General features: G+C 38.3%; 1 protein-coding gene across 7 annotated transcripts in view; it reads right to left on the bottom strand.

Moving 5' to 3' along the window:
* Positions 1 to 24,595, bottom strand: part of PPP1R9A (protein phosphatase 1 regulatory subunit 9A) — a 133,452-nt gene that overhangs the window by 30,482 nt on the left and 78,375 nt on the right. For 6 of the 7 annotated variants that reach the window (XM_085050755.1, XM_085050754.1, XM_085050757.1 and 3 more), the window contains exons 6-7: positions 12,298 to 12,433; positions 3,776 to 3,931 (exon numbers count right to left, since the gene is read on the bottom strand). In XM_085050755.1, the coding sequence (XP_084906881.1) occupies positions 3,776 to 3,931; positions 12,298 to 12,433 (292 nt within the window). The remainder of the gene's footprint in view (positions 1 to 3,775; positions 3,932 to 12,297; positions 12,434 to 24,595) is intronic. The other variant, XM_085050758.1, reaches the window with a different exon arrangement.

Here is a 24,595-nt window from a genome sequence, read left to right as displayed (position 1 = left end):
TTATCCTGGACAGAATAAAGGAGACACCGATTCACCAGTTTCATTTAGGAATCTGCTTTCCAACATTCATTTCTTGGTCAATGTCTCCAGAGGAGACTGTAAGAACTTCCAGTTCCCACAATCATCTGTTAATTATGCTCCCTTTCTGACTGCACTGAAAAGTGGTATGACTCTTCATGTGCTCAGTGAAAGCAGCTATAAGATTTCATTTCAAATGAAACCAGGCACTGACTACAGCAGCTTGCAGAATCACAGGGCTCCTGAGGAAGTGCCACAGGGGAACAGGGCTACTGGTCCAGGATGGAGAGGTGCCAGTGCAGCTGGGGACAGGGCACTTGTCAGCCCTGGAGCTCATGCTAATGGCAAGAAGTTGCCAGTGAAGCTATTGCAGCCAGCAGGCCACAAAGCTGAGAAGGACACACACCTTTTTGTAATTGTACATATTAGAAGAAACAAAGGAGATACTTTCATTAGCATTTGCAAGAGGTTACTTGCAATTTTTGAGCTCACACATTGGTCTGAAACCTTCAGAGACTGAGAACTGTATTTTCTCACCATTGCATTCCTGTTAATAGTGAAAAATTATGAAGGAACCATCTCAAAACATCATGGTGTTTATAAAATGCCCAGCCCTTTGCTTAGTTCTGCTAAGCTCTGGGATGAGAAAATCAGGGGAATAACGGATGAGTTAGATTTTCCCCTTTGCAGGACTAATGAAATTGAAAAGTCAAGACTCAAAGCCCTAGGCTACTTGCTGAGAGCTCACTCTCATCTCTAAAACCCCATAAATCCATAAGGAGCACTTAAAATGCTTATTATTACATGCAAATAAACTCCAAATTGTTGCATAAATTACAATCTGCTCAGGTACAGATGGTTTTAACAGTTATTTTTATGCTCTCTGTTATTAAGTTAAAAAAATAAATACTGAACACCCAGTCAGATCATTGAATCAGCACATGGTACAGCAGATCCCACTGAGGCAGAAGAAAAAAGACACTTTTCTGCTTAACAGACAAATGTGTAGCTGGGTATGTACTTTTTTTAAAAGAATAACTAATTATGCTTGCAGAATAGATGAGAAATACTAACACATTTATAGGTTAGACTAAACAACAGGCAAGGTCAACTATTTGGCAAGAAAATTTGGACTCCACAGCTAAAATTTTTTAAGCAAGTTTACTAACAGGGGATCAGAAATCTTTATTCCATGTCCTATATAATGCCAGACAAATTCTTGGCAGATACTATTTTGTATTTTTATGGTTTTTAAGTCAATATAAAATTGTTAAAGCTTCACTTTAACAAAAACATTTTGAGTAACTTTTGGCACATTTCCTATTGAAATATGCCTTGAAAAGTGGATTAATTTTCTTCAAAACAATAAAACGTTATAAAAAGTAACTTTTAGAGAGAAAATGCATTGAATTCATCAAGAATGCAAAAGGTAGAAGGGAATGAAAGGCTAGCAAATGTTAAAATATCAGGAGTACACTGGGAAGGAAAGCATGCAATCAAATCTAATAATCTCCATGACAATTTTTATGTAATTTTTTTTGCATATAATAATAGTAATAATAATAATAATAATCCGCTTTTCATATATTTCATTAAAACATGAGATAATGAATTCTTACATAAGTGTCCCTTCTCCCTACAGATCTTGTCTCTCTTTATCACAGCTAAAATAAAGTTTCTAGCTCTCTCAAAGCAGTGAAGAAAAATCAGTCCTATTTTTCCTGCTTTACAGCCAGGAAAACAAGACTTTCAGAAGTACAGTGACTCACCCAGGAATGCCCATCTCCCTTCTGACTTTCATTCCAAAAGCAAGACATTTCACATAAGAGTGCTCTCAGAGTATGTGAACACATTTTTTGTTGCAAAGACTGAATTCAGCTAATTAGGTCAAACTATTATGCTTAAAGATTATGTCCTGCCCACTTGCCTAATACTTTCATTAATCTCTGGAGTAAGAACAAGAAAGAACAGTTATTCTTTAAATACAATTCCAGAAAACACTGTGTGGGCTTGTGCAGTGTGATCATGAACAAGTCCTCTAGTGTTGAAAGAATTCAGGGCAAATACCAAGAAAAATACATGTACTCACTCTGCATCAGCCAACAAAACGCAGCTGTGTACTCTTGAATACAATCAGTGAAACAAAAGTGGTGTGCTTGTAACAGCAGAAACTGCGTGGGCTGCTGAAAGAGTCCACTCTTAGGCAGGAGCATTTCACGTTTTTTCTCAGGCTCTCATCTACACTTACACTCAAGGATCCCAAAGTACCCTCATCTGGTCTCTGAAACAGCGTTTTCAGGCCATTACAGTACACAGGTCAGCAAGTGACTTCAAATCAGTCTGGACAAACTCAAGTATGGCAATAGCCTGGGATTATGGAAACTCTATTCATGCACAGTTCTATATGTAATTTAGTCAAAGGTGAGTTTCTTGCCCATCACTGCATCTGTGGTTTGCACAGCCTTGGAACACTCACTGGCACATGGAGCATGGCAACATCTTCCCACCGCTTTGACACTGTATTTCTATGCACGAAGCAAAGTATTAGAAAATGAAGCAAGCTGTTCTGCTAATTTGTGTAAGAGCCTGAAACTCAAAATATGGATTGATAGAATTTTAATTTAAGTAAAGCAAAAACTTTCAGAGAATAATAATGAGTAACAGTAGGCATGCAATGGCTGAGAAGGGTGTCAGCAGAAAAGGGAAAGACTGGCCACTCATTGACTGATTTCTTTCCATACATTACTCTCACTAGAGAGTAGTAACAGTATATTTACACAAGATAAAATATCTGGTTTGAGTGGAGGGAATGCAAGAGGATAAGTTGAGAAGGATAAAAAGGGAGTCCTGATGTTTGAAAACTCCTATCTGGGCCCAGGTTCTGCTACTTAAATCCCCTATGAGGTTCTGGCTACTTCCAACCTTTCCATCTTTCTGTATTTAAAACAAGAACAAAAACAAAAACAAAGTTCTTCACTGCAATCAGTCAGCCAATTACTTTGATACTGTGAGCTTTGATACAACCATTGTTCAAGATCTTTATGAGAATTCAGGAAAGCTCAAAAAGAAGTCACATCAAAAGCACAGCCTAAAATAGAGAAGAAATGTATCTCATTACATTGGTATGTGAAATTACACAAATTCAATGACCACAAGGAACACCACAGTTAGTACAGGTGGATGCTACACTCTGTAACCACAGACACTGGTAAAACACTATCTTGAAGTATGGCTGCTGCCCCAATACATCTTTCTAAACACATGGCCAAACATAAGACACAGCTGAACACTGATGAGTTGCTGTGTAATGTATGGGATGAGCTCCACATGCCTCTCTTCACTGACATTTAACATTTGCTATTTGGCTTCTCCGATCAGCTTTTATTGGAATCTTACAAAAAATAAAACCAAATAAAGCCCAAACCCCAGCAATCTGCTAGTGATGAATTAACTTGCATTTTGCCTACCTGGTCAAATTAAGTGCTGTGGCAGAAAAACTTCTGTACTGAAAAGTTAATTTATAAATTACCCTCCATCAACACAACAGTCACCTGAAAGCTAATGCCAAAATATCTCTAAAGAACATTTCTACTTCTTTCAAGCAGAAATTTTTGAGTCATTTCAAAGTACTAAGTATACAAACAGCTACAAATCCACTCCAGTTTTCAAGAGAAAAAAACCAAGCACTGAGCAATGGGATGACTAGAAATCTGGTTCAGTGAGGTATTTCAGGAGTATTTTCTCATATATAACTTACTTCTTTGAATTTGTGAGCAAGTTTGCTGGTGTCCACATCACTGGGGGAGAACATGTCATCATTTTCAGGGAGATCGAACACTTCAATAGCCATGTCACCTCCTGGAAGGACAGGTCCCATGTCTTCATCTTCTTCATCTGTAGCATATTCCCCTGTCTTAATTTTATAGCATTTAAGAAACTCCAGTTATCCTCTCATTATGCAGAGACTATTTAAAGAGTAATTGAGATACTGTGCAAACACAGCATCCTGCATACAAAAAAGATTATCTTTGTCTTTAGCTATAACCCCAATACTGATGAATTCTATCAGACAAAATACAACTCTACAGTGGTATTGCAGTAGATTAAGGGAGAAAAAAATGTCTTAAGCGCTAATAATTTAGTTCTTAAATATTACTGGCTCTACATTTTGATAGTTTCCTCCTTTTCCAAGTGACACATCTTTTCCATAGGAAGAACTCTCAAAATTTATTTCAGATTTAACAACGAATCTTTTCCAAACAGAAAAAAAAGCAGAATACGACCAACAGGATCTTGATTAGTCTTTAGCAAAGTCATCTGGATGAAGTAATTCTCCAGTGATATATTCCATGCTGAATTTGAAAATTCATTGGTTTGTTCTTTATAAACAAATTAATGATAGAAAAGTCACACCCACGCAGAAAGACAACAGTAGGAAAAAGAAACCAAGTGTCAGAGAAAAGTTCAGAGTCTGAAGTCAGAGTTTACTCAATTTTCACCCTGAATAAGGAGCTGCTTTGAGCTAGTTTTAAACAGTAAATGTGGGTGTTTCTTGGGCTGGTAAACCATGAGATGCAAACAATTTGCTGACAAAAGAATTAAAAAAAAAAAGTAAGCTGCAATCGGTATCTCAAGAACAAACAAAATAAAACAAAACAATAACATTGAAAACAAAAAGCTTGCAATATGAGTAGGAAGTTGAACCCCAAGCTGCCTACTCAGTCTTTTGCACACATGCCTGTGCTCATCTCTCCTCATCCCTAAAGTGAATGGCAGCACCTCACTTCTGTGGGGCTCCCTCTGGAAGCTGGAGAATGGTGTATATGGATCACAAACAGCCTGCTGGCTGTGCAAATGACTTACAAACATATAAAGCAAACACTTCCCTCAGGACCACATCTGGATTTATAAAGTTTGGGACTAAATAAATACATGGAAGAGGAAGGGTGGGGAAAATGGTGCAATCTTTTTCATGTTTATACAGTAACACCACCAAAATTTTGACAAAAGTATTCAAAGTTTTTTCATGAGCTTTCAGTTCTTGAGATGAAGAAACACAGTACTATTATCAAACGTACATTCCCTGTGGTGCTAAAATTATCTATTAGTGTCATTTTTTGACAAAAGGACTTCTCAACACAAGAGGTAAGAACTCAGATGTTTAACCAACAGTTCAAACCTCAGCTTCCTACCTTAATTCAGTTTCCCAGCTGTTGTTTAGGCTTACAGGAATCTCTCAACTAAAAAGCAGTGCATGGAAGATGTTGAGTCTAGGTGCACAGGTACACACAGACAGCATATAGAACCACAGAATGGTTTGCCTTCAGGGGAGCCTTTAAAGATCATGAAAAACCTACCTTCTTTTTTTTAACCACTAAAGTATATTAAAAAAAAAAAAGCCAAAGCTCATAGAAAGCATAAAATGGCTTAGTAAAATTTTCTGATGTTAAAAGACCTACTAAAAGGAAGTAAGTCATCAACATGCACAACCCATCCATGAGGCACCTTTTAGGTGACTTACTGCTGCCTCTATAAATAGATACATATTATCCAATGAAATAAACAGTAACCATTCATTTTCTATACTTCAGACCTACTAAGAATATATGACTAAGAACCTCAGTAGTCTTTAAAAAAAAAAGCCAACAGCTCATTTTGCTTCTTCTTCTCTTATTTAAGAGAAGCAAAGAACACACAGTCCATCTTACTGGAGTTTTCAGGCATGTAAGCATTACAGCTAAACAAAACACCTGAAGTTGTCATTCTGTATGTCTTGATCTTATACACAAACACACACACAAAATCTTCTGTTACACTCCATTTGTAGTAACTTCTGTTTCTATTTTATTGTTCCTGGCTATGTGCAGTACCTGCCTAAACAGAGAATTTGGCTACTAACTCTCCTGGCTTTTTCCAGGAGCATGTAACACCACCTCCACACACCATCAGGGCAACCAGAAGCGGGAAGATTAACTCTTAAAATCACACTGAGATTTCAGCGAAGTTAATTTTTGTGGAGACAAAATACTAACAGTCCATGTACTTTCAATTTTGCAGTCATTATCCCTGAAACATCTGTAAGGTAACGCACAATCGTAATTTCTACATTAAAAATCCATCTTGGCAGGTCCATCAGCAGTGGCAAGGAAATCTCTGAAGCATGCAGAGGAGGCAGAAATGAGATCATTAACCAGTAAACTCATACTCTGCTTATGTAAAACAAAACAGATCTGGCTCAGCTACATGTGCATTTTAAAGGAATATATTAATGCAAAATCCCAATGACATCTAGCAGTTTTGGAAAAGGAATAAAACAGATGCATTTAGTTAAAACTGATTTCTCCAAAGACTTAAACTATAAAGAAGTACTGCATACAAAAAGAAAAATGAACACACATGAAAAACTAAATTATTGGGAAAAAATTCAAAAGCAGACAATATTCTACTGGCCTCAGTAGCCAGAGTGTTTGAAGAAGAATATCAGGCAGCTAAAAACGAACACAAATGAAAATCTTGCTTCAAATTGTACATAATGAGTGTCAATGAGCACAGTAATTTTTTGATTAAATTAATGAAAAAAGTAGTTTTCAAAGCAAAGCACAATTCAAGTAAACAAGACACCAAGACAACAAGAAGACATTACAGAACACAGAAATAAATGGGACTTATGCTTTTTTCCTCAAAAGAAAGGCTTTTCATCTTACAGTCACATAAGAAGCAAATTACAGGTTCAAAAGAACCAATCTGTACATTGAGGAAATATACATTATAAAATACTTGAAACAGAGTTTGCCTGAAAAAAATATTTCTGCTGTGTGTTTTTTCCATGTGAAACTACCAGAAGGTTGTTCAGACACCGTGCCATTAAGCTAGAATGTGAAATTCACCATTTTACAAGAAGCAGCAAGGCACAGAAAAAATGTTGTATTACTTCAACTAATAAAGCCCTGTAAGGTAAGAGTTGTTATTGTTACTCCCTGAGGTTCCCTGCAATACATTTTGTTTTCTTAGCTGACAACAACAATAATATTTTTACTCCATAGTCAATGAAAACTTACATGCTCTTGAAGAAAAATCTCAGACTCTTCATTCTGTGTTGGTGAGCAAAATTCATCCATGTAAAAGCCCTATTTCTCATTTCAGTAGCACCTAGGGCTTAAGCTTGTCCCATCCAATGCAATAGCTTCTGATATTAGCCATTCCATTTTGCTATATGCTATCACAGCTAATAGCATGAAATTATCAACATGAACTGCAATTCTCCACTTCTAAAGGGAAAATGTGTTACTTGCATTGTTTAACTGTCTTAACTGTAAATTTCTGAAATGGGCCTAACACTCCCAAGCAGAAAGAAGGAACTGCAGCACCAGCCAGGATAATGCAGACAGACCTGCCCCAAATCACCATAACAAAGGCAGCATCAAGCTACACCTTTTGCTCCTGCTGAAACTCTCCCACAATCAGGGAACACCATTTGAAGAGCTATAAAAATAACTCAAACCCATCTCTTCATTTGCTTTTTTTCTTTGATGGCTTATACTTAATTCTTTCAAAAGAGTGAAGAAAAACATAATGGTATAGTATTAATCACTGCTTTTACAGAAGTGCGTCATATTAATGATGCTGAAAAAAATGTACTCTCTGAAAGATCTGGTTTAGCAAATGTGCTCTTTGGGTGTTAGACATTAAAGCACATTGCCAATTTTTTTTTTTGGCATGTGTCAAGATTTTCTTTAATAGTTCTAACGTTGCTTTGCTCTCAGCATGACCTGATGAATGAGAATTTAAAATGAAAAAAGTATTAATTTTGCTATTAGTGATATTAAAATAGATTAAAACATCACTTGCATTAAACTACTTGTCTGCAGCCACAGAGTGAACAGAATCCTGCAATATATTATTAATTTCGCATTCTGCACCACCCCATGCAGCCTTCAGGGGAACAGGTCATCTGCTTTATGTGTCTTTTGCCATTAGCTACAGAACACAAAAAAGATAATACCAAGTTCAAATCAAAATTCCAAGAAATGTCAGGATTTGACTCATGTACAGAGAACACTATGTTAACACATGGAATTCAAAAGGTTTCAGTCAAGGATACAGATTCAGGTCATACTTAGCACACTAAGTAGGAGATACAAAGACAGTGCCTACTTCGAAGCCTTTGAGCTTTATTTTCTGACAGGATACAACAAATTAAAAGGATGTGCGACTTTAGGAAGCTAGACAAACTGGCGATGAGTAAACTCTGCAGCAGGCAATCTAGAGGCACCATACTCTCCCAGCTTTACTGTGGTTAGCACAGACTCACCAGCAAAGGCCAGTGCTGCCTATTGTACATAACACTTGAGAAATAGCTGATACTACTGGCTCTGCTTGGCTTGTGGGAGCTTAACAACAAATTTTGAGCTGTTGCACACTTATCCTGCTAATCTTTGCATGGACCCCACTGTGAACATCCCTTTTCTTTCAGTGTTCATCAGTTCTGCACAAGGGTTTTGTGTTTCCATGCAAAAACTGAATTGAAGGAGCACCTGAAAGTATCCTGCAACCCTCTGATGACCTGCAGCCCATGGTAACAGCAGATTCTGAAATGCAGAGATGCAGGGCATTTATACAGCAAATGAGGAGTTTTTTGTATTAATTATACAATGGAAGATATATACTTTAGAAACATTGTGTCTATGAGTGTGAATCTTCCCCAACAAACAGCTGTCATGCAACATTCCTGCAAAGCAATGGAATGAGAAAGTAGCAGGCTAACATGCATCTCTAAATTTAGTATCTAACTCAAGTCCACTGCTCACTGGCTGGCAGCAGTCAAAACTGTCTCAAAATGCTGTTTTTTAAAAGAACTTGGATCGTTCTAAAATACCTAGATACTCCTTGGGCTGTGAAGACTGTCAGAAGTTCTGTAACAGAGGAAATCCAGTCAGCTGGTGGCACAGCAAGATAAAGCACAGCAGAACTTGCACATGCCTGGCACACATTCTCTTCCTGTGATTTGACCAGTTCTAACAAACACAAGTCATGTGCCATGACTCCAAGACTCAAACACAGATAACTGATTTCCTGCTCTGGAAAACTTAAAATGGTATTGCTGTTCTTAAAGTCTCTGAGCCTCAGAATTTGGCAGTCTCGAGATGATTTTCTTGTTTATTTATGCAGAACTATACCTGCAGATCCAAGTTACCATATTTTTAAAGGTGTAGGAAAATGAACAGGATGGCTTGACAGCTCTGAGACTGAGCAACTCCTGCATAATTCTGTGCTTCCCCAAGGCAAAACTCTTTACATTGGCAATCCAAATACTCCTGAACTCCATGCAGTCAGAGTCATTATTATTTTGATGAAACAGACTCAAAAGGGTAGTGGGTTTTGTACACTTGTATATACTCATTCAGACGGTGTAAATTGAGATTTTCTTGCCCAAAAAGTGCCCTGCTTACCAGAGCCAAAGAATGCTGGGCTAGCAGTGGTGTCTGGCATATAGCAACATAAACCCAGCCACACTTGTCCACACCGTGCAAGGTAAGCTCAAAGTAGTAATGCTCATATTTGACAGTAAATGGAGCAGAAGTGCTTGTAGTGACCAAAAATGTCTTTGAACTGTGGCTAATGTGCATTAGATCACAGTTTACATGGTGTGTCAGTTGTCTGGGAATGGTGCAAGTTATGTGAGGAAACTTGGATGGCACAGTCAGGTGACCAAAATATAGTAATATTCAGGATTACTGCAGGTATCCAATAAAATCTGTTTCTGATAAGTCTCTTAGTTAAGAAAGGGGAACATGCTAGATTGCATACCTTAGTAACTAAACCCCAGCATTTATTCTGAAAATGTTTACCACCCATGCCCCAATTATATCTACAGCATCAACTAGGAAATGGGTATAACCTTCAGTGAACCCAATGTAGGGATCATTAGTAGTTTTCAAGTAGTTCCATTAGTAGTTTTCAAGAACTGAAGTACTGCATTTGTTCTCAGACCTAATTAATTCCTTCTCCTTCCAAAAGAGATAATTGATGAGACCATCTGGATCTCCCCTGGTAGATGTCTTTTCCTTTCTTCCTCCTTTCCTCATATGCAACACAAAAGTCTCCTCCTGCAAATGCTAAGGGCCAAAAATCACCTGTCATGGTCACAGAGATGGCCACCATCCTTAGTGTAATGCTAGAATAAGAAAAGATACCTTTAACTCTCTTATTTTGGGAAAAATATGGGAAAAAACTTGCCCAATTTTATTTTGTCTCTATGATCCAAAGGTACTACCAACAGAAAACACTTTGTGAGTTTGGTATTTTTTGTGAAAAATTTATGCAGTGAACAGGACTGAAGAGTTCATAACCACCAAATTGCAAGGACAAGACACATCACAAAAAGTATCTGATACCTACTCATCCGTACTCATCCCTGTCCTCTCTCAGTATTGTACTGAGAAACTCTAGCATGGTCATCAGCATGACAGTGTCACCATCAGCACCTTCGCAGCAACAATCCCTACTGAAGGCTGAAGTACTACCAGAAGCAGTGTTGATCAATATGGGTTTAACAACATTTTCTTTATTGCCAGATCCTGAGTACCACCTGTGTGGTGCATGAAGGTAAGAAACACAAACATTTGAGATTTTTTGCAGGTGGATGCGTCCCACAGATAAAAGGTGTAATGCATCAATCACTCACACAGGTCTGCCTTCAGCCACTCATCCTTCTATGTGCAAGTACACAGTGAGAAAGATTTGACCATCAGGCATTTAGGATACAGCTCACTTGCCTATATGAAAGCTATCAGACTATGTTCACTGTAAGATGGTACTGAAAGTCTTTGAACCCTGACACCTACAGCAGGCTGTGATGAGTTGTGAGAAGTCTGTTTTCCCAAAAACCAGTTGTCTTCATTTTGGTTTTGAAGAGATTGTAATAGAGTTCCTTCAAGAACCTTCTCTTGAATTTAATTCTAGACTAAACAGAAGTTAGAAGACTTACATGTTTCTATAGTTTGAGAAGGAAACAGAGAGGAAATGGATTTTTCTATCCTTTGTGGTCTCACACAGGCACACATACATATGCATGTATATGGACTAGTACAGCTCTTATTTATATGAGTTACATATGTCCCTGTGACAGGATTAATTCTAAAACATATTAAAATATTTTTATTCCTGATATCAGTGAAAATTAAAATAAGTGAAAGCTCTACTGGGGCTAGACTTAGTCTGTTGGGAAACTTCTGATTGCTCTGACATATTGCTATTTTAATAGTGTGTTTCAAATCTGAGTGTACCCTGATTTTATGTCAAGAGTATTTTTTTCCTAAAAAGAAAAACTGAACTGAAATAAATGCATACAATGAATTCCCTATCTCCCCTTATCTACTGTTCCCTTACACAAATAAAATAAATCTGGCCCAGTATGAAAGCACACTAATACATGGAGTCTAGCATTTCAAATAATATTACTCAAGGGGATGTGAAATTATGGCAGTATGCTTGGGCTATATGGAAGCAGTTTCTAAGCAGTTTTTTGCAAAACCCAGCAGCTAATTTAGGGAGTAACACAGACAGTAGTAGTCTCTGAAAAAGCTCTCAAAGTAATCTTACCAAGTATCTTGATATGTAGGCACAGTAGGAATTTTATGAGAATGGAAAGAAATTACGGAAATTTTACTGCACAGAGTTTTTAGTTCCAAAACCTTTGCATTGGGGCATCAGGCACTAATTATAAACATGAACATACACTTCAGACAAGGTAGGCTAATTCTCTATTCTGTGGAATATCTGTTTACAGAGAAACAAAATCACAGTGTGTGGAAGGAGGGGGTCTTACTCAGAATTTTCAGGAAACATTCTGACTCAAGAAGAACATCAATTCTTCTAGGAAAAAACCCAACTTCATCAACCCCTCTAAAAGTTAGAAGGCAACTTTTACCAGTTTTCACAAAACCTAAATGTTTCAGTGCACTACCATACAAACAAACTTTATTCCCTTATTTCAGAAAGGTGTAGGCTTTCAAGGAAGAGCAATGATTACAGAAGCATCGACCAACTTGATATTTGCTCTTCTGGAATAAAACAAATACTGTAAATCCATGATGAAAAGTTTTTCTATGAATTTGTTATTCAAATAAGATTCATCATCAAAGTCTGTAAAAATCAGCAGCAAAGGTAATGGAAAGGTCCAGAAGTTGACGTCTGAGTGATAAGTAAAAAGAAGGAATTAGGAATAGAAAACAGAACATTAAAAAACACCAAATATTGAAATGCTGGACAGTGTGTTACCTCATCATCATCTGCATCATACTGTGCATAATGCTGCTCCAGCAGCTCTCTCTGGCGCCGTTCTTGTTCTAGAGTTTGGCTAATCAGCTGCGCAACCTCACTCACTTGTCCCGGTTTTTCTCGTCCAATTACAAACCTATACAAAACATTAGTGAAAAAATATTACTCCTACTGTTCACCGAAGTTCTAGGGTTTTAGCCATTTCTATTATAGAGGGCAGAGCCTTTTTCTCCAAAGATATGTCGTTGTGATTGTTTCAAATGTGTTCTGTGAATGATATTTGTCCCAAGGGCACTGTGTGCAGGAGTAGGAGTGATCAGACCACGGCAGGTCTGGTCACACGACAGGGGGGGGAAAATAGAAGTGACCATTAAAAGCCTTCACCCCAAGTTTCAGTAGAGTATAATCACCTCCATTCCCTTTAGAGCCAAGTATTTTCCAGAAGGCTACAGAAGACCAGACTGTTATGGACGTAGAGTAACAGCACAGGTGCACTTAGGGCAGCTTATGGTGAAAGGAACATGCATCAGAGTAACTCCTTTCCACCCTAATTTAGAAAGTATCTTCTATTTCTGAGCTTTCATATTTGTCTTCCTCCAGTCTATAAAACAGAATCTATTTCCACATTTTAAAATCTGGCCGACACTATTTCCTTAATTTTAAGCTGCATTTAAATCTTCCTTTTATTTCATGAACTTCTGTTGCTAAGGAACATTTTCTCCACTGTTGGCTACTGCTGAACACTGTGGGAGCACACTTCCTTGGCGTAACAAAAGACAAGGGAAGTGCCTCTTTCTTGGTTGAGACTTAAAAGAATGCTTCTTAATCTTGCTTTCAGCAACTTAAACTCAGCATTGGTTTGGACTGTAATGCTTCCTTTTTTCAGCACAGTGGCATAACCATAATTAGGTATGTTGCTATCTACAGAACTAATCATAAACACCCATTACATAGTACCAACACACTGTGAACTACTGAACAAAAGCACAATTTAAACATGTCAAGCTGAAGAATTATTTTCTTAGAAGGCTAGAAAGATAATTAGGTAATTACAGATGAAAGAAGTATTATGTAGAGCTGAAAAGCACAATAAGGTGACACTGAGATACTGCATATAGTAAATTATTTGTTTCCACAACATTTGGCTCAAATGATGAGTTCAATTTGTTATTTGAATGAGAGGCAGAAAAGTACATTATATCCCACATATGAAAATTCTTTTCATTAGTACTGCCTATCACTGTTGAAATCCCTTGGCATTTGTCATCCACATGTAAGCCAGCTTCCCAGGAGTGGATGACCCTGGATCCATTTCCTATGCCAAGTAATTTTTCAGATTCTATGAAGCCAGGCACCACAGAAAGGACTGCAATTTGGAGGTTATTTCAACATCATCAAAATATCCAAGTAATTACTTCCAAAAGGATAAGAAAGGTGAGTGACTCCATTTGAAATAATGACACAAGGTGCTCTGAATATAATTTGCAGGAAAGTGTCTTAGCTTAAAAGCATCAATAGCAAATACAGCAGAAACTAGAACAAAATCAAGGCAATAACATCAGTATTTTAATCCTGATTAAAACAGATCACAGTCTGGCACTCACATCGCACTATCACGAAAGATGACATTAGTTCTCAGTAATGATAAAGACCTTGGGCTGAAAGAAAAAGAATGTTTCTTCATGGCCCCTACACTTCATCTGTTCTGCATACTGACTCATAGACAGATGCTGTTTCCTCTAAATCTTGATTTTACAGCCAAGTATTACAAAGACTAAACCAGTCATGTTTTCAGACCCAGTTGGGAGAAACAATGAACTTTTGAAATTACCACATAAAGTAAAAAAGGATTTAACCCATATTTGCTACGTGTTTGTCTCCTCTAATGTGAAAACAAATTAAAAGTAAATATGAAAAAAAATAACTTCTATTTTAAACAAACATTTTAAGCAACATCATGCATAAGTATATTACTTACACATAGTAGAGAGAGCACCACATTTGCAAACACAAGGGAGAGCCTCAATGTGTAAAGTTATGAAATCACACAAAGTGATGCAAATATTGTATTCCCTCTGGCCCTCTGCCTGGTAATTCACTTCCCTTGGAAAACACAAGTCTCAAAATACTTCCTACGATCACTTTTGTACATTGAAAACTTAGAATAGACAAAATCTAATGCACCTGAAGTCCAGTAATTCCTGATTATTTAGGAGTGTTTTTGACACATTAGACTGTAATGCAATAATAACTTCATATAGACAAACAAAATTAGGTAGGATGCAAAAATATGAAACCTTATTAACTGAATTTTTTCTTCTCGTGGCAAAGACACTTACAGTTTAAGTGATGTGATTTTCAAGGCTTGAATCACATGGCAAAATGAAGTTGCTCAGTGATACCTGAAGCTGTTAGATGATGCATGAATAAAAGCCTTCAAGCAATGATGAAGTTTGAAGTAAATGTTTTCCAAAATAGAAATATATAAGAAATGTTCTATCTTCCTACAATTTACTACTTTACAGTGAGACGTATACAAAATGCCTGAAAATAATATTTAGAAGCATTGAACCTACAATTCATGACAGTTCTAGATAAAGAATTGTAAATTTGTACAGTAGAATACTATGTTCCCAGCAATTACAGCTTTTACAGACTACACCAAACTTTTTCTCATGTTATGTTCCATGACCTTAAGAATACCATGCTGCATATAATTATACTTAACTTTTAACTGAGATAAACCATGAATTATAAAGCTATAATTTAAAGCAAGAGGTGAAGAAAAATTACTTAGAAAATCATAAAGAAGGGGCAGTTATTAAAACTCTAAGCATGAATTAAATATTTATTCAAAGAATGCCTTTAAATACAAAAAATATCATAATCTGAAGTGTTTTAATATAAGAAAGAGACATAAGGCTGTGATTCACTGACCAAAAAATTAGTCACTGAACCATAATATGCACTCTTCAACAAAGTGGATAATTATATATTTCAAATCACTCTGGCTCAACAAAATTAAGCACATCCATTTCAGACTTGATTAATTAGTCTCAAGGGCAAGAAGTATTATAAGAAAGAACTATAGATTCTATCAGCAATAAGATATTTAAGAAGCTGGTTATGGTTTTTTGTATGAGACAAATGAGCCTCTTACAGCCTTGAAACCACACCACAATATTATTTCCCTTAATTATCAAAGTCAGCAAATGCAAAAGAAACCCCAGCAAGTCTGTGATACAGCCACCACTGTACTAAATCTCAGGTCATGACTGATTTTTCCTGAAGTCTGCAGAAAAGAAGGAAGGAGGACAGAGGCAGGGCATGAACTGCCCTTGATACTCAAGAGTCACAAGCAATTTAGCTGAATTACCAGCTGTGAAATATTCTTGGTGGTTGTAGTTAAAATGAACAGGGACAGAGCTAGAAATATAATTAATATTTGACTCTGTCTTGGATTTTAGAATATCTAAAAGAATGACGTATCTTGAGAAACTGAAAATTAATTACAGTAGTGGTGGTTAAGAAAAGCATTTCACTGAAATTGGCAGCAACTCCTACATCTCCTGCAATCCATGATTTACATATTTTACAGCACACCTGACATAGCTTTCTGCATATTTCCAGCTTTTAGTAAATGAGGATCTACAGACCTGTGCTTCTGGAAATAACTTAAAGATTTTTTAATCAACTATGGGAACCAGAAACATTATTATAAAAACTGATTAAATTAAAAATTTCCACTTTGAAAATAACTTTGGTACTAAACAAAATAGTGAAGGCACCAAATCTGTGATGCAAAACTGAAGTTCTGCAGCAAGACTTTTAGTGACATGAGTTAATGACTTCTCCTGAAAATACTTCAGGCATTAAGTGCTCAGTTAAAAATACATTAGGATGATTTCCTTAAATTCAACAAAAATCAAGTAAGAATACAGCAAACACATTCTAAGAAAGAAAGGGGGGTTGCTGTAACAGGATTCAAAATCTTCTAACCTTTCCTAAAATACAGTTTTTTCCATAAAAATGTACAATAAAATTCATTCGGGGAGTTTGACAATCAGATGCCTCATGCTTGGATCTGTTAAAGGCCAGGGTGGATGGGGTTTTGAGTAACCTGCTCTTGTGGAAGGTGTCCCTGACCACAGCAGAGGGGTTGGAACTAGATGATCTTTAAGGTCCCTTCTAACCCAAACCATTCTATGATTTTAAAAATGGATTTCCTCTGTGCTTTAAAGTCTGTAGCTGCTTCTGCTCCCATTTATCTCATTTATCTCAAGATGTCTTCAATTACCTACTCTGGCTGCTTCCATTAGGTTAACAGCCACATAATTAATCCAAACTGCTAAAAGGGGTGGGAACCCTGTTAAGAATGCAGTTTTATTTAGTCATGGCACCACAAGGTGGAATTTGTGTGGTTTTAGTGAACAAGATCAACCTCACTCAAACACAGAAGTCATCAACTGCACATAGGGAATTCACAACCTATGAGCTTCCAATTACACTTTTTGATATGAAATGATCTGAAACTCATTAACACTCTTTGTATCACTGGATAATCTCAGTTGGAAAGAAACTGGTCCAATCTATGCCCCTGACTTCAAAAGATGGCCAACTCTGTCATGGCCTTGATCAGAACTACCCTTGCTGCAACTTCTGTTCATCAGAATCTGGGTTTGCCCATTCTACCTCTGGAAGGTAGTTGAGAGAGCAGTAAGATGCCTGACATCCCACTCTTTTCTTTAGACTGAAGATTTTCTTCCCACCTCTTCCCAGGATGTCGCCTGCACATCTGCTCTCTAGCTCACAGTGCTGCAAAGTGATATGCTGCTCCAGATGCAAGACTCATCAGCCCTTGCTTCATAAGGTTTCTGTCAGCCCAATCCTGCAGGCTGTTGAAGATCCCATGACTGCAGCCCTGTGTTAGCCCATCTACCTCACGTGCAAACTTGCTAACACTGCCTTCTGCCTTATGTCAGTAAATCCACCCAGCCCGCCCTTGTACCAGAGACAAGCATGTGCATACCAACCTTTATAGCTACGAGCTGGAACCAAGAGGACTGGTAGAGGGACATAAAGGAAATTTGCCTGGAGATAAGTGGTAAGTGACCCAAAAGCAACAAACAAGTGAAGAACTCTGCTTGGAGATCAGCACCCAAAGCAGTATAATGAAGTGACCACCATCAGTGAATGAAAGGGGCAATGACTGAGTTATTTAAGGTCATGTAAGAAACATCTAAGAGGGCAACCTGTGGGATATCTAGTGCAGGATGGTAGCTATGTAAAGCCAGATAAGAAGACTCGGGGGAAAAGCCTCCAAGTACCCAGGAGACAGAGTTGCCAGTAAGATGAACTGTTATGCAGTAGTTCTGCGGTCTCCATCCTTTTCCCCAGACCCAGGATGAAGTAAAGTACCCTGAGTCTAAAGACAGAAAGCAGGACTCCAACTTACACTTTGGGTTGGAAGGACCATGCCATGAGCAGGGCCACCTCCCATTAAATCAGGTTGCTCAGGGCCCAATTCAACCTGGCCTAGTACAGCTCCAGGGATGAGGCATTCACAAATTTTCTGAGAAACCTGTTCCAGTGCCTCACTGCCCTGTGAGTAAAGAACTTCTTAACATCTAATCCAAATCTCTCCTCTTTTAGTTTAAAACCATTCCCCCTTGTCCTATCACTATTTGTCTCTGTAAAAATCACTCTACCTCGTTTTTATAAAGCACCATTTCAGTACTGGAAGGTACTATAAAGGCTCCTTGGAGTCTTGGCTTCTCCAGGCTGAACAATTCCAGCACTCCCAAGCTGTCTCCAGGAGAGCTGCTCCAGCCATCTGATCATCTTCATGGCCTCCTCTGGACCCACAGCAACGGGTCTGTGTCTTTTTTGTGCTGAGGACCCCAGAGCTGGATGCAGCACTGCAGGTGGGGTCTCACAAGGGCAGAGAGGAGGGGCAGAATCACCTCCCTCACCCTGATGGCCATTCCTCTTTTGATGTGGTTGGCCTTCTGGGCAAACAATGGTAGCAATGGTGCTGGTGGATGAGCAGCAAAGTCCCAGATTAAGCATTAGAAAAGCCTCAGCAGACTCTCCAGAGCATCTCAGATACAAGCCCCTTATAAACTGTGCTACTGTCAACACTAAATGGATACTGAGTCAGACGATTAGGAAGTCATGTAAAAAACCCACACAATAATATTAATGCACTTAGATTAATTATTCCCACAGAAATCAATTCTAGTCTAGGGCCTCACTGACACATTCGCTTGACTCAAGAGTACTTCAAAATTAGCCAAGGGATTCAATGTTTTGGCACCTCTCCAGAATCTGGTCCTTACATTGCTCTGTTCTTCTGAGAGTGCACATTACGAATCAATTCCATCTCTTTCCAGACAGCCTGACAGTATACCAATACAATGCTTGCTCAAAAGGTTTCCTTGAATACAGGGTGATAATTTAGTCAGCATTTGCTATTGCACCACACAATTCTTATGGGAATGGCCAATTCAAAGAAATACATTCATAAATCTATGCTTCAACATACCTGAATGCAGTCACCCCTGCTCAGAAAGTACAAGTGCTAGCAGGTCATGTTTCTAAAAAAAATTGATTGCATTTTGAGGTGAGATCTGTCTTCCTTCCCCCATGCCCTCACTGACATCCATAAGGAAGAAATCCAGAAAGAAAATACAAACGGATCACAAGTAAGCTTCTGAGCTCAGACATGTCCTTAATCTGGATGATTATATGATCCAGACTCTAGGCAAGATAAACCATCCTTACAGCACAGTCCAGCTAAATGCTCCTACAGCACCATCCACGTAGTTTGGTGAGTTATCCTGCAAGGACAAACAGAAGGTATTTGTGCCCAGCTGTTGCAATGCTGCATCCCATTAATCAAGGTGCATCAAAACTGTGTGGGAGCTTCCACAAAATTGTATCTTGGATGAAGGAGTAAAAAAATTAGCTAAATAAACATATATTACAGTATTTCAGTTACAGGGTTAGGAGTTTATGTTAGATCCAACCAACTTGAGGATGAATTGATTCAAAACCTGCCAAGATGTTCCTTTTTCTGGGAAAATATAAGAAAAGCTGCTTCTAATGAAACCCAGTCCCACTGAATCTTACTCATTCCTGTTACACTTAATTTTAAAAGCCATGCTCCAATACCTAGAAAAATAGTTTGTATTTCAGACAAAATATTTAAATGAAGATTTCTTTATATATTTCACAGTCAAACATATATTTTCCCATCCAATGTACAGATATTTTGAGAAAAAACTTGTCATAAAATTCAAGTTAGCAAGAACTCAGGACACAGGGGCTATGTTTATGCCAGTAAATTACACAGTGCCAGGGAATCCTTCCAAGTACTAGTAACTGATCATATTAAAATCGTATTACATCACTGGAACAGTCTTTGAAACAGTTTGACCCAAGTTAACTAATATTTTACTAAAGAATGCTGAGACACACTCCAGGAGTTAGCAAAGGCTAGGAGTCAGCTTGGATGTTCCCAATGAACAGTTTAGATATGGCAATCCTGCCCAGAAAGGTTCAACTCTCTAAGGGTAGGAGCACTGAGCACTCTGGTGCCAGCTGGCCTCAGCACGAAGAACAGTCCAAGGTACAGCTTGTCTACTACAGCAGGCACAGCCAAGGAATATAAACAGCTAAGCAGTGATGAATGCAGTCTTATCTCACCCATGCTAAGGGGTCAGTGTACTCTTGAGTAATTTTTCACGTTCAGCACACGACTCCTGGTAGTCTTACAGAACAATTACCAGCGCTGGTAGGAGTTCTTTGCAGATACCAGAAAGAAAAGAGCTTGTATCATGGAATCTTTAATCCACCACAGTGGATTAAACAGGAGAAATTCACACTATTTTGGCACACAGCATCACACATTTAGTTTCTGCGGGATCCACAGTTCAGGTTTATCAAAGAAGCAGCAAGTGCACCAAGCACACGTGGCTTCTGAAGCAGCCCAGCATGAAGTCCCAGCTCAGCAATCAGCACTGCCAAGCAAAGGGCTTTTCTTTCCTCCTCTTTTTATCTCCTCAGCTCCAGCACTTGCATTCAAAGAAAAAGAAACAGACAAGGAAAGGAAGAACAAATCCACAACCCCCAGCCAGAAAACAGATAACATAACCCAGCTCTCTGAATCAGACATGGAGTGTGGTATCTTTTGGTTTGGGTCCTGTCTCATTACCCAGTAATTAGCAGTCTACCTCTACCAGTGTGGATCTGCACTACAGAGACTGCTGGCAAGTTTTGAAGGACACAGCTGTTTCATAGGATAAGAGCACAGGCAGGCAAAGTTAGAAGGAGCAAAAGAAAACCTGCACAGGCATGCACACAAGAAGAGAAGATTATTACCTAGACAAAGGAGTCACAACAAAGCCATGCTGTTCAGTGCTACTGTCAACAAACAGCATTCCCATCGGGGCATACTAGTGCTGGTTAGATCCTGAGGTGGACCTCAGCTGTCCCCTACACTGTCTTAGTTCTTGCAAAGACATGACTGTATAAATTACCTTTCCAGATGCTGTGGTGGCAAACAAAACTCACAGCAGGCATACAAATACTATTTTCAGAAACAGTGTATTTTTCAGAAAAAATTCAGCTCAAGATGGGGTGAGGAATTAGCTGAGGAAGGAATAAACAACATTTCAAGTTGATGTTAATGAACAATCAATTATTTTTACTTTTCACCCTTTAATTGCTCCTTGTATAAGAGCTACATAAAAGTAAAAAGTTGTCTTAAAGATTGCATTTTCAGTTTAGTAAGAGATAAAAAAATTATGTTAACTAATTGGGAGTTGAGACAGAACCCTGCTTTGAATTAGAACTGTCCAGATAAGAAAAAACAAAAAATGGCAATAAATTACTTTTTATTAGAACAGAGAATAGTTAGTAGTGAAAGGCCAGAGGGTTGGATAGTAACATAGTATATTATTGTTAGAATATACTCTTTAATGATCTAGAAGATTAATTAGACACAGCAAAATTGGCCAACCAATTATTTAAGTTGGAAAGACTTTGATGCATTTCAGCAGAATTCAAACAAACAAAAGCAGGTAAACTCATTGGCAGGTTAGAATTAATACAGTTAATAACTTTCACAGTGGTAAGTCATGATAAACCAAACAGGTTGGACAGGTTCTGTGTGGTTTCCTAAAAAAAAATCAAGAACTGACTCAGAAAGCCCCATGAGAGCATCCGCTCAGTGCCTAGCAACAGTTTGGAAAGCTGAGAAAATGTTTAGTCACATTCATACAACAGGATACGGAAGGAGGACACAGAATTTAAAATTTGCCTCTCCAGCAGAACACTGGATTTGGTTAACTTCCTTAAAAGAAACCTTTCAGAGGAAAGTAATAACGCTAAAAGCATAGAAGCAGCATATGAAGGACTGGGATTTTCTGATGATTCTCTCATGCAAGACCTTTTCTATTTATCAATGCAGTAAGTAAGTCTTCCCAGAACCACATCCTCCTTTCCTGGGACCCTGCCTTTCCCAGTGCACAAATCTTTGTATCCAGTAAGTATGATAAAAGGAAGGTCTTCTCTCTATGAAAGAACTTGATTTTTTGTCTTGTGGGTATGTTCAAGAAAAGAAAATAAAATTCTCTGGAGGCATACAACTCTTCAAGTGAGCTTTCTCTGGCAGAGACCATGGGGTCTCCCAGCACCCTTCCATTATGATGAACAGAGGAGGAAAGTGGGATCACAAAGGCTCAACATATCCCAAGCAGCTTCTATGAACTTCAGGTCTGATACTCAGCACCACAGTCCAGGGGGAGACTGCAAGCAAAAAAACACAGGAGAAACTGCATGACAGATAGGATTCCCACTGTCATGCTATCTCCTTATCCTATCTTTTATGACTGCAGGCACCACTCGCAAACTTCAAGCTGATGGATTACATCCTAAATGGGGTCAAAAGAAGCACACAACAATTAGTAGTATTAGTGTGGCACTGCCCTCTGATCCATTAATCTTACAGCAGGGGCAATGCTCAACAACATTGGAAACAACACACATTTCAAATCCCTCATATATATAATCAAATTCTGAAATCCACTAATGTGAGATATTAGTAAACTAAATAGTTACACAAAATGATAAAGAAGACTTGATATTTACATCAATTGAAATAGCATTCATAGTTGTATTTGCCTGATTAGAGTCACGAGGACACTAATTCTCATCCTGAAAAACAGAAGCTGATTGCCAGCTGGGATTATGAAAGAATTCGATCTCTTTCCTTTGCCTCACAGGCTACCAGAGTACATCTGGTGGGTACTGATTATCTTTCTAGAAAACATTGTAAGAAAGAATAATTTAATTTATTATCATGGGAGAAGTCAAATTGGTTGAACCAATGATTTCCATCATGGTATGATGACTCTGCTGGATAATCCAATACTGCAAACAATGGATAAAATAATTGTAGCTGCTTATGTTTGTTCTTCTTTCCCCTCCTCTCAGCCTCACCTAGAACAGTTCAAAAGGTAAAAGCCATGTCTTCATTTTCACAGATTCTTTATTTTGTCAGCTACAGACAGTCTAGATATATTTTTTCTGGTGGAAAAAGTGCAAAAATTGATTCTAGGTCAACGACTTCCACTGTCACTATCATTCAAAGTGTTCAGAAGGCTCAAAGGAGGAAAATAAATCACTAAGTATTGGTATTATGCAAGCTCTCTGAAGAGGTATTGACTGCATTTATTGCAAAGAATTAAGAAGTGGCTTTAATGTCATTCTATTCGTGAATGTCCTTTCTTTACAACTGATCTCACATAATAAACCCTGCTATAAAAACCAGCATGTACTTTGACTAGATTAAGGACAAAACTGCTTCATACACGTAATGCTGTGGGATATAAATGTGAAGTAATGCCAGTGAAAGGCACACAAATCTCTGTGAGTAGAGAACACTGGGAAGAAGAAAGGCAGAGGTTTTGTATGCTATGATCACAAAGGTAGCCATGCTTATTAAAGCAGCTCTACAAACCCCATCAAGCTGACACTATTGAACAGCAGATCTGCGAGGAAGTGTGAACGTGATTTCTCCTGTGAAGGAAGGATTCGTGAAGCTGCCTTGCCTTGGATCAGGTGAGGTGTGCTTGTACACTGCCTACACACTGGTGGTTCAGCTGGGACATCCTCCATGGGAAGGGCAGGAGGGCTTCAGAAACCTCTTCCACTGCTCCTGCCTCACACAGTGACACGGATCATTAATGGCAGCTGCCATGGGAAAGGTGCACTCCAAGGACAGTAGTGCTGCTCCCTGCACTGCCAACAGCCAGGAGCTGACAGCTGGAGGCAAGAAAGGGATTTTGCCCCAGAAGACCCTCTCATGTTGTCCCTAATGTTCTGGAGCAGTTCAAGGGCAGAGGTTGCCACTGTCTGCCAAAGAGGGTGGAGATGAGGGATCCTCCATCCTAGCTATAACACAGCAGGAAAGAGGATCTGTCAGAAACCAATTCTCTCCACAAAACAGGCAACAGGCAGGGCTCTTTTGTCACATATCAAAAGAAAAACATTCAGGAAGTTAAAAATACCTCATTTCTGTTTATATCTAAATTCATAAATATTAGTTCTCAGTTTCTTTACAAGCAAATGTTTAAACCTGCATTGAAGCCAAAACATCAAGCATTCTGAAGTATCTATCTCCAAAAAACAGCCTTCTGGAGCCATTTTTCATTTTGTGTAACTAAAATCAATGTAGAGCATCAGCCACAAAACTGTCCAGGACTGGACCAGAAGCTAAGCAGGAGCCTGTGTTCCACCAGGCTTGGCCACCTTGTCAAGCCTCACTCCCAGCCCACCACAAACCAGGGAAAAAATCGTGCATTTCTCAGCTGGCTTGCATAAAGTAGAAAGTAATCTTCAGGAGGCTTTTTTTCCCATGATGTTTTATATGGAACAAAAAATTGGGGAAGTTGTACCAAATTCAACCCATTTTTTTCCTCTGATTAGAAATACACATTAGCAAGATACAGCTAACCACACATTATGCTATTCATATATAAATTATTAATATTTTAGTATTACTTTATATTGTAAATCATACAGTGTTTAAAATTTATTATTAATTTAATATTATTTTATAGGTTTTTTGCTCTAGTTTTGACACTAACCCACTGGGTAATTTTTTCCATTAAAACTCCATATCTTAATCTCACAAGGAAAAATGCAGAAACTCAAATATCTCTCTTTGATAAATGAGACCTGTCAGAAGCCAATGGTCCCAGTGCACAGGATACATAGTGCACTTGACAATGTG

The sequence above is a fragment of the Lichenostomus cassidix genome, chromosome 2 (assembly GCF_008360975.1).
Source record: "Lichenostomus cassidix isolate B80296 chromosome 2, HeHo_3.0, whole genome shotgun sequence".
In the NCBI taxonomy this organism is placed as follows: Eukaryota; Metazoa; Chordata; class Aves; order Passeriformes; family Meliphagidae; genus Lichenostomus; species Lichenostomus cassidix.
This window is presented reverse-complemented; position numbering and strand designations above follow the sequence as displayed.